This window comes from Rhinopithecus bieti, unplaced genomic scaffold (assembly GCF_001698545.2).
Source record: "Rhinopithecus bieti isolate Rb0 unplaced genomic scaffold, ASM169854v2 scaffold_11933, whole genome shotgun sequence".
NCBI lineage: Eukaryota > Metazoa > Chordata > Mammalia > Primates > Cercopithecidae > Rhinopithecus > Rhinopithecus bieti.
Genome location: NW_016806995.1, coordinates 590,816 through 601,059, shown reverse-complemented (window position 1 = coordinate 601,059; position 10,244 = coordinate 590,816). Strand labels below are relative to the sequence as shown.

The 10,244-nt window shown below is 50.9% G+C and overlaps 1 protein-coding gene across 1 annotated transcript in view; it reads right to left on the bottom strand.

Annotated features, from left to right (window-relative positions):
• Window positions 1-1,006: 1,006 nt before the first annotated feature.
• GLTP (glycolipid transfer protein) overlaps window positions 1,007-10,244 on the bottom strand; it is a 34,290-nt gene continuing 25,052 nt past the window's right edge. Inside the window, exons 2-5 of the mRNA XM_017879691.1 lie at window positions 9,409-9,467; window positions 8,244-8,377; window positions 6,313-6,463; window positions 1,007-2,790 (exon numbers count right to left, since the gene is read on the bottom strand). Coding sequence (XP_017735180.1) covers window positions 2,608-2,790; window positions 6,313-6,463; window positions 8,244-8,377; window positions 9,409-9,467 — 527 coding nt within the window. The 3' untranslated portion in view covers window positions 1,007-2,607. The remainder of the gene's footprint in view (window positions 2,791-6,312; window positions 6,464-8,243; window positions 8,378-9,408; window positions 9,468-10,244) is intronic.

Below are 10,244 nucleotides of genomic sequence, written 5' to 3'. Positions count from 1 at the left end.
GTGATCCGCCCGTCTCGGCCTCCCAAAGTGCTAGGATTACAGGCTTGAGCCACCGCGCCCGGCCCGTCATTTGGGTTTTAAACCCTGCATGCATTAGGTACTTGTCCTAATGCTCTCCCTCCCCTTGCCCCCACCACCAACAAGCCCTAGTGTGTGATGTTCCCCTCCCTGTGTCCATGTGTTCTCATTGTTCAACTCCCACTTATGAGTAAGAACATGCGGTGTTTGGTTTTCTGTTCCTGTGTTAGTTTGCTGAGAATGATGGCTTCCAGCTTCATCCATGTCCCTGCAAAGGACATGAACTCATTCTTTTTTATGGCTACAGAAACCCAAGATTTTTTTTTTTTTCTTTGAGATGGAGTCTTGTTCTTGTCGGCCAGGTTGGATTGCCATGGTGCAATCTCGACTCACTGCAACCTCTGCCTCCCAGGTTCAAGCGATTCTCCTGCCTCGGCCTCCAAAGTAGCTGAGATTACAGGTGCCTGCCACCACGCCTGGCTAATTTTTGTATTTTTAGTAGAGACGGGGTTTTACCATGTTGGCCATGCTGGTCTCGAACTCCTGACCTCAAGTGATCCACCCGCCTCAGCCTCCCAAAGTGCTGGGATTACGGAAGTGAGCCACTGCGCCCTGCCAAAACCCAAGAGTCTTATGTGAAATTCCCGTTTCTCCATGCAGCAACCAGTTCTGTTTTTCAAAACCACGGAGGCCAGGCCTGGTGCAGTGGTTCATGCCTGTAATCCCAACCCTTTGGGAGGCTGAGGCAGGAGGATTGCTTAAGGCCAGGAGAGTGAGACCAGCCTAGCAACTTTGCATAGCAAGACCCCAATCTCTAAAAAAAAACATTTAAAAATAAAATAAATAAATAAATAAAATTTTAAAACCATGGAGGCCAGAAAAGAAGTTCTTGGGAGGTAGGATTTGTAAGGGTCGCCAGTTGTAATTTCCAATGCAGGAAAGAAAAAAAAAAAAAAAAAAAATCAAGAACCAATACAGTGCACAGATGTGATTCCAAAATAGAGATTTATTTATTAAGGATTATTTAGTTTCTGCATAAAAATCACCAATTGTTCCTCATTGGGTTTTTTCTTTTAAAACACACGTCAATTCTTTTGGGGTTGCTTTGTTTGCCCAGCACTTTAAAAGTACAGCTCTTTGTAGCGCCAGGAGGAACAGTTAAGGTTAAGGCAGCGAGGCGTTTTCCTGAATCTTAGCGGCTGAAGGGTTCATCTCTTCCCATCAAGAGAATACACACAGTAGGTCGTTTCTTAGGTTGAAAAATCTGTCCCTGAAGGAAGTAATTCTTCTGAAGAATGCAAACAGAGTCATCTATGGTCAATTGTTTGTGCCCTATAGCTTTGAAAGAAACGCCTCTTGGTCATCAAGGGCTTGCTGGTTGGTTTCAGCTGTAAAACAACAACAGCAACAACAACAAAAAAAAACAGAAAAAAGAAAACAAACAAAAAAACCTGTCTAGCGAGACAGAAAGAGCAGGGTTTACAATAGTGCTGTGAGGCTGGGCTATGCAAACCACATGAGAAAACACACCAGTTTGCTTAAAAAAAAAAAAAAAAAAAATCCCACATGGGGCCCTGCATAATTTCAAATCAAACTCTCTACAGTCCTTAAAATAACCAAAATAGCAATACAGCGAGAGCCTCATAAGGTCACGTGCTTTTTTTTTTTTTTTGAGACTGAGTTTCGCTCTTGTTGCCCAGGCTGGAATGCAGTGGCGCGATCTCGGCTACTGTAACCTCCACCTCCCGGGTTCTAGCGATTCTCCTGCCTCCACCTCCCAAGAAGATGGGATTACAGGCATGTGCTACCATGCCTGGGTATTTTTAGTAGAGACAGGATTTCACCATGTTGGTCAGGCTGGTCTCAAACTCTGACCTCAAGTGATCCACCCACCTCTTTTTTTTTGAGACGGAGTTTTGCTCTTGTTGCCCAGGCTGGAGTGCAGTGATGTGATCTCAGCTCACTGCAACCTCCACCTCTTGGGTTCAAGCAGTTCTCCTGCCTCAGCCTCCTGAGTAGCTGGAACTACAGGCGTGTGCCACCACGCCTAATTTTTTATATTTTTAGTAGAGATGGGGTTTCACCATGTTGGCCAGGCTGGTCTCAAACTCCTGACCTCAGGTGATCCGCCCACCTCGGCCTCCTCCAAAGTGCTGGGATTACAGGCGTGAGCCATGGTGCCCGGCCATCATGTGCTTATTTTTAAAGTGAGGTGGATGACACCATTCCCCCAGAGCCGTGTTCCTCGTTGGCGACAAAACAAAACCAAAAAACCCTAGGACTTGACTTATTAGAAGTGTTAATCGATTTTTACCACGCTGAAATGAAGCTATAAAGTCAGTCTGTGCTGTCGTGAAATTCCAAGGAGATTTGGAAGTAAGATCATTATTTATTGGTCCTTTAGAATAGACCAAAAAAAAAAAAAAGACTTAAAAAACGAGGGCTGTCCCCTGCAGACTCTGGCAGGACCCTGGGCCGCTCTGGGGGACGCAGGCCAGGGGCAGCTCACAGACTTGATTCACAGTGATTCTGGTTTGCCTGTTTCTCTGTGTGGCCATGAGTCGGGGGCGTGTCCAGCGGTGGGCACGCCTACACCTTATAGTTAAGCTCGGCGTTCATCTGGGTGTACATCTCATAGATGACATCGATGGTGGCTGTGTAGTTGACTAGGAAGAGGCGGATCTTCTCCAGGCACTCCTCCTCTGTCACATTCTGCCCCTTGGAGAGTGCTTTCAGGAAGTCGGACTTATAGGGGGCTGCGTACAGTGCTGCCTTGAGACGGGCAAGAAGGGAGGCAGGCACAGTGTTAGCAGGGGCCGAGGAGCCAGGCCAGCATGCCAGGGTTCTGGGAGGGGTCTTCCCTGGGTCCATGCTGGACAGGGGGTCTGTGCTATTTGAGGTGTTGGAAGGGAAAGGAAAAGGGAGGTGTATTTTGAGCGACAGCAGGAAGGATATCAGCTTTGGGGACAGACAAGCCTAGGTGCAAATGCCAGTCTGGGCCACCAACTAGCTGTGAGCCTTGAGCAAGTCACTTAGCCTCTCTGAGCTTCAGTTTCCTCATCTGCAAAATGGGGATAATGGCTCCCACCTAATCGGGTTGCTTTTATAAGGATTAGGGGGCTTGTACAAAGTGCTCAGCACAGCACCAGGCATACAGTAGGCACTCAGCACAACACCTGGCACACAGTAGGTGTTCAGCATGGGTAAGTCTCTTCCTTCTGGGTTCCCTGCTTTGGAAAAAGGGAACTGCTTCTTCAGAAAACTCCCTTTCTGAGTTGGGGAGACGACTGCTAATCATACTGTGGTCTCTCTTTTGTCCTTAGGGGGACGATACTTCCCTAAATTTCAGGGCTGCTCTCATACTTGAAAAGTACAGAGAATTTGAAATTCACAGAATTTCAGAGCCAGAAGAAAAAAGGTACAACTAGATAAAAAGCTTAGGCTAGCCGGGTGCAGTGGCTCATGCTTGTAATCCCAGCACTTTGGGAGGCCAAGGTGGGCGGATCACAAGGTCAGGAGTTCGAGACCACCCTGGCCAATATGATAAAACCCCATCTCTACTAAAAATACAAAAAATTAGCCAGGTGTGGTGGCGGGCGTCTGTAGTCCCAGCTACTCGGGAGGCTGAGGCAGGAGAATTGCTTGAACCCGGGAGGAGGAGGTTGCAGTGAGCTGAGATCACGCCACTGCACTCCAGCCTGGGTGACAGAGCGAGACTCCGTCTTAAAAAAAAAAAAAGAAAAAAAGTTTAGGCCAGGAGTTTGATAGGATGAGGAAAGTATAAATACTATTTTTTTAAATCTTTTTTTTTTTTTTTTTTTTTTGAGACAGAGTCTGGCTCTGTTCACCCAGGCTGGAGTGGCAGTGGGGCCGGGTCTCAGCTCACTGCAAGCTCCGCCCCTGGCGTTCCCGGCCATTCTTCTTGCCTCAGGCCTCCCGAGAGCTGTGGATACAGGCCACCCGCCACCTTGGCCCGGCTAGTTTTTTGTATTTTTTTTAGTAGAGGACGGGGTTTCACCGGTTAAGCCAGGATGGCTTTCGATCTCCTGAACCTCGTGATCCACCGTCTCGGCCTTCCCAAAGGTGCTGGGTTAAGGCTGAGCCACCGCGCCCGGCCTTTTTTAAATCTTTTTTAAACATAGTCTTTGCTTCTGTTCCTCCAGGCTAGGAGTGCAGTGGCATGATCTTGGTTCACTGCAACCTCTTGCCTTACTGGGTCAAGGCTATTCTTCTACCTCAACCTCCCAAGTAGCTGGACTAATAGGCGCCTGCCATCATGCCAGCATTTTTTTTTTTTTTTTTTTTTTTTTGAGATGGAGTTCTCACTCTGTCGCCAGGCTGGAATTGCAGTGGCCACAATTCTCGGCTCACTGTAAGGGCTCTGGCCTCCCTGCGTTCACGCCATCTCCTTGCCTCAAGACTCCCAAGGTTAGCTGGGACTTACAGGCGCCCACACAACACCCAGCTAATTTTTTTGTATTTAGTTAGTAGAGACAGGCGTTTCACCATATTAGCCAGGATGGTCTCGATCTCTCTGACCTTTTGATCCGCCCGCCTCAGCCTCCCAAAGTGCTGGGATTACAGCCTTGAGCCACCGCGCCCGGCCAATTTTTTGTATTTTTAGTAGAGACAGGGTTTTACTATGTTGGCCAGGCTGATCTCCAACCTGACCTCAGGTGATCCACCTGCCTTGGCCTCCCAAAGTGCTGGGATTATAGGCATGAGCCACTCACCTGGCCAAATATTATTCTTTCATAATAAAAGTAGTAATAGCTGGTGTGGTGGCTCACGCCTGTAATCCCAGCACTTTGGGAGGCAAGGTGGGAGGATTGCTTTGAGCTCAGGAGTTCAAGACCAGTCTGAGCAACATGGTGAAACCTTGTCTCTACAAAAAAATATAAAAATTAGCTAGGTTTTGGTGGCTTGCACCTGTAGTCCCAGCTACTTGCGATACTGAGGCTGGAGAATCACTTGAGCCTGGGAAGTGAAGGTTGCGGTAAGCTAAGACTGTACCACTGCACTCCAGCCTGGGCGACAGCGACAGAGGGAGACCCCCTCTCAAAAAAAAAAAAAGCAATAGCTTTGATGTACTGAGTGTAAACCATGTGAACCATGTGTCAAGCACTTTATACTGATTAATTTCATTTATTTAATGCCTATTTTATACCTATTTGAAAGATGAGGATATTGAGGCTCAGGAAGGTAGGATCACAGTCCCCCATTTTTGTGTTGTGTGACCTTGTCTGAGTGTCACTGTCCTCATCTGGGAAATGGGGGTAAGAACAGTGCCACCTTGTGGTGCATTTGTAAAGATTACAATTCATGGGCAGCTGCCCTGGCCAGGTACACAGGACACACTGTTACTATTGAGGTGATGGTTTGAGGATTTGTAGGGGCAATGCACTGTGGAGATCTCAAGGGGCCCATGGGAATGGGCTCTGTCTCCAGCTCTTCCGGGGTGGATGGCCCAGGGGCTGCCATGCATCTCACTCTGTGACCAGCTCTTCCTCTTTGGAACCATATTGGTTTCTGCTCCAGCCTGCTTGCAGACTGTACCCCACAGGAACACTGAACAGGGCCCATCAGCCCCTCATTCTCATGGCCACCAGAGTGGGCAGGCAGAGGGAGCTGCAGCAGAAAGGGTGGCCAGAACAGGCCGGGCAGGAACATGTGGGTGAGATGAGGGCAGCAAGCAGCAGGTGAAGGGCATGGCGCAGGGCAGCCAGAGGGCCTTCAGACGTCTCCTCAGCAGGGCTTTCAGCCTGGTGATCAACTGCAGGGCCCTCACCTAACCAGGCAGGTGCTGAAGCCTCACTTCCAGGAGCCCTAGCCAATGTCACCCCAACACAAGCCACCAGGAACCCAGACGGCCAGTGTCCTTTCAGCAGATGCTCCCAGGGGGAGGCCCTTCTTTCCCCGCATGCCCCATGTGGGGATCCAGGCTGAATTTGAGGGGCCGTCAGGCTGGGCCACCTTCGACCTGGGGTCCTCCAGGGCTTTCCCTGTGGTTTCTCTTTTCACCCCACCATCAGGCCTTGCAGGTCGAGGCCCCTAGAGAGAAACACCGTGGAGTATCTACAGTGACACCCGCCGTGGCTTGAATGGGGCTGGCCAAGGGCACGGGAGGGGGACCTCTCCGTACACTAGCTTCATCCAAATAGATGGGGGAGCCCTTCCTGAGCCCGAGAGGGTAAACACAGCCTCACAGGCCAGGAGGCCTCGGCCAAGCAGGGGCAGAGTGGGGAGCAGAATCTGCAAGCTGGTAGTCCTTGAAGGCCTGTGAGGGCGGCTCACCTGGAAGATCTTCTGCACGATCCAGCCGTGGTACTTCTTGAGGGCCATCTCATAGGCCTTGGTGGCGTTGACGCGGATGAGGTTGGGGTGGTTCTCGTCCCGCTCCCCGTCACAGATGCTCTGGAGGAAGACCTGGATGAAGCGGAGGCCTCTGCAGCCCAGGGAGGAGAAGGTTCATTAGGACCGTGCACACCCCTGTCGTGAAAGACCCTCATGGACTCTGAATTTGCCACCTGCTGAGAGCCAGGAACATGTATACCCCAGAGGGAGCGGTTATTCCCTGGTCATCTTTCCCTGCTGCTTACAAGTAACGTGACCACTTGGCTCCATTCATTATCTCCCAAGCACCTTCTCTCCTCCAGGCCTGGTGCTGGCCCATGACAATAGTGACACTGGCTGTAAGATCCACGAGGGGTGGGTCTGGGCCTGCCTTGTCCATTTCTGTGTCCACATGACCGCCACAGGCTGCAACATGGTAGGCAACCATCAGGCTTGAGGAATGAAGTCACAGTGCTGGCCCTTAAAGGGTTTGCAGACCACAGACTGTGGATATACCGGGCACACTGGCGAGACTGGCCCCATGTGCACCAGGTTCCCCGCCCCCACTCCCCAGCCCTCAGCATCTTTCTAAGTCTGCTACGTTGCTCCTCTGCCTGAGACCTCCCAGAGCATCCTCCAGTGGCCACTCGAGCCTTTCCTCAAGGGGTAGGGTGATGTTTCGAGAGCCAGGAGAAGCAGATGGGGTATAGCAAGGAGTCCACATGGAAAAGCTCACCAGGGCCCTCCCCTTAGCACACATCATCTCACCTCTTGCTTCCCTAGGGCCTGTGAGGCTGAGCTTGGCACAATCAGCCCGTTTCACAGAGGAAAGCACTGAGGCTTCCCTAGAAAGTCTCAGTCACAGGCCAGGATGTGAACCCTGCCTGCCTCACTGCGCACCCCCCTCCCAGCAGGCTCTTTCCTTCGCTGCCCCTCACTGTCCCACTGGGGTCCCCAGGTGAGCTGCTCTGCTCCCTCCCTGCAGTGGGGTGGGGATCAAGTCAGGGTGGGGTGCTCTAAGGGGCAGAAGCACTGGGTTTGAGGGCTGAAGAGTCTATAGCTGGTTGAGAACAGCATGGGTTCAAACCAGCCCATAGGATGTATTTGTGCAAATTAGAACTCCTCCTCACCGCTGGGCATGGTGCCTCACACCTGCCTCACACGGATCACTTGAGGCCAGGAGTTCAAGACCAGCCTGGCCAACATGGCGGGCCTGTCTCTACTAAAAATACAAAACTCAGCCAGGCATGGTGGTGCACACCTGTAATCCCAGCTACTCAGGAGGCTAAGGCAGAAGAATTGCTTGAACCCAGGAGGCAGAGGTTGCAGTGAGCCGAGATTGCGCCACTGCACTCCATCCAGCCTGGGCAACAGAACGGGATTCTGTCTAAAAATAAAAAATAAAAATAAAAGAATTCCTTCTCCTCAAGATGGTGTACTTCTACCAAGAAACTGTCATAACATACAAATCCACTTTGTACGTGTGACCAGCCCTAAACAGGACACCTCTGTGCAGTAGGCAACCTGCATAACTGTGCTGGATGACATGGGCACGTGATTTGGCCTCCAGAAGTGCCAGCTGCCTCCTCTGTGAGATGAGAATAGCTACCACACCTAACTCACAGAATATGAAACCCAATCAGCATATAAAAAGCTTAGCACAATGCCCAGATCAGGGTGTGCTCATATACTCTGATGGGACTGGAACCAGGAAGCATCACTGTCAGGCAAGCCCTGGCCCTTGGGAGGCCTTTTCCCAGTCATTAACTAGCATCACACTGGAAGGGCTCGGAGGTGACCTTCCCAGCCTGAGGTGACACTGCAGAACAGTTACAGTTTGCTTTCCCTCCTCTACAGCACAGAGCCCAGGCCCTGCCACCTGAGCCTGTCACCTTTTCAGCCACATCAGCGCCAGTGTGGCCCCTACTTTGGGCCACTCTGCTCCATACATTTCTTTCTCCACCTCCAGGATGTTCTGCAGGGTCCGGAACTTGGCTGGGTTGGTGTCATACACGGCTTTGATTTTCTGAAATGGAGCACACAGGATTTTCCCTTAGGTAAACTGCCCCCATAGACATCTGGCCCGCACGCTGGGTGAAGAGCACCCTACCAGCATCTCCCACTCCTTCCTGCCCTCCAGGAACAGCAAAGATAAGACCTGTAACAGTAACTATGACTGTTCACATTAGCCAGGATTTGCAAAATGCTTTACAGGCACTGCCTTATATGATCCTGGTGGCAACCCTGAAGTTGCTGTCATTATCCCATTTTACAGGCAGAGACACTGAGGCTCACAGAAGGGCATGGACTTGTCCAAGGTCACACAGTTGGTACAAAGTTCATGTTCTCCAGCCACTACTGACACTGGCTCAGACACCAAGTATCTGAAGTTTTGCTCTGGTGGACAAGTGGAAATAGGTTCCGAGGATTCCAAGAAGTCCAGGAATGAAGGCCTCTGAGATGGAGCCAGGTAGGCCTGGGTCTGAATCCCAGCTCTGCCACTTACTTGCTTGTGACCTTAAGTGAGTCCTTCTCTTAAGGTCTCACTCTGAGTCTCAGCTTCTTCATCTGTAAAAATGGGATAACACAGGACCAGCCTCAAAGGGCTGCTGGGATGAAGAAATGAGATCATACAGTGTGTCCCGAGCCCTTGGCTGGGCCCTACATGGATTCTCACGGGCAGTCTACGGCGGGGGAGACGGCATCAGGAACTACCAGGATTGGAGAAGGGGAGGGCCAGACCAGTGCTGACTGCGGACTTTGGGACTTACTTACTTGGTGGGGATAGATGAAAGAACCAGCAGGTTCCTTTTCAGGGTCAACCCTTTAATTAGACTTTGGTCCCAGTCAGGCTAGACTGGTGACCAGATGGCGAGACTGTGGAGGAGGGCAGAGAACATTGAGCCCTGATCGGGCAAGCCTGGGGCCCATCTTCTACGCCTCCATCTCCTTCCTCGGCCTGGGAAGCTTGCAGCTGGGACCATGGTGCTGGCAACCCAGGTAGGCTTAGATTCCTGATGCAAGTCCTAGGCTATGGCTACCTGACCAGGTACGTACCGTGATGTTGCCGCTTATGTCTGCCTTGATGGGAGTAAACACTGGGGACCCAAGGCAATCTGGGGACAAAATGAGAAGAGAGATTGAGATTACCAGCAAGTGATTTTTCAGGGCCACTGCAGGCCGTGGGGACATGGTGGGTGGGTTACGTGGTGGGTCCCGGGGAGAGCTGAGTTGTTCTGGATGTTACTAAGGCGGCATAGGCTTGGGTGCAGCCCCCAGCTCCGTTCTCTGAGCTTCCTGTTGGCAAATGAGGCTACAGCACCAATCACAGAGGCATGATGAGGGTGGCTTGAAATAAACAATCCAATCCTAAGACACACATTTGATTCATCTCGAGAATCAGAATGGTATTTGTTTGTTTTTTGGGGCTTATCTTGAGACAGAGTCTCGCTTTGTCACTCAGGCTGGAGCGCAGTGGTGTGATCATAGCTCACCACAGCCTCGACCTCCTGGGTTCAAGCCATCCTCCCACCTCAGCCTCTGGAGTAGCTGGGACTACAGGCACGCACCACCATATCCGGCTAATTAAAAAAAAATTTTGGCCTGGTGCAGTGGCTCACGCCTGTAATCCCAGCACTTTAGGAGGCTAAGGCGGGTGGATCACTTGAAGTCAGGAGTTCAAGACGATCCTGGTCAACATGGTGAAACCTTGTCTTTACCAATATACAAAAATTAGCTGGGCATGGTGGCTCGTACCTATAATCCCAGCTACTCAGGAGGCTGAGACAGGAAAATTGCTTGAACCTGGGAGGCGGAGGTTGCTGTGAGGTGAGATTACGCCACTATACTCCAGCCTGGGCAACGGAGTGAGATTCTGTCTCAAAAAAAAAAAA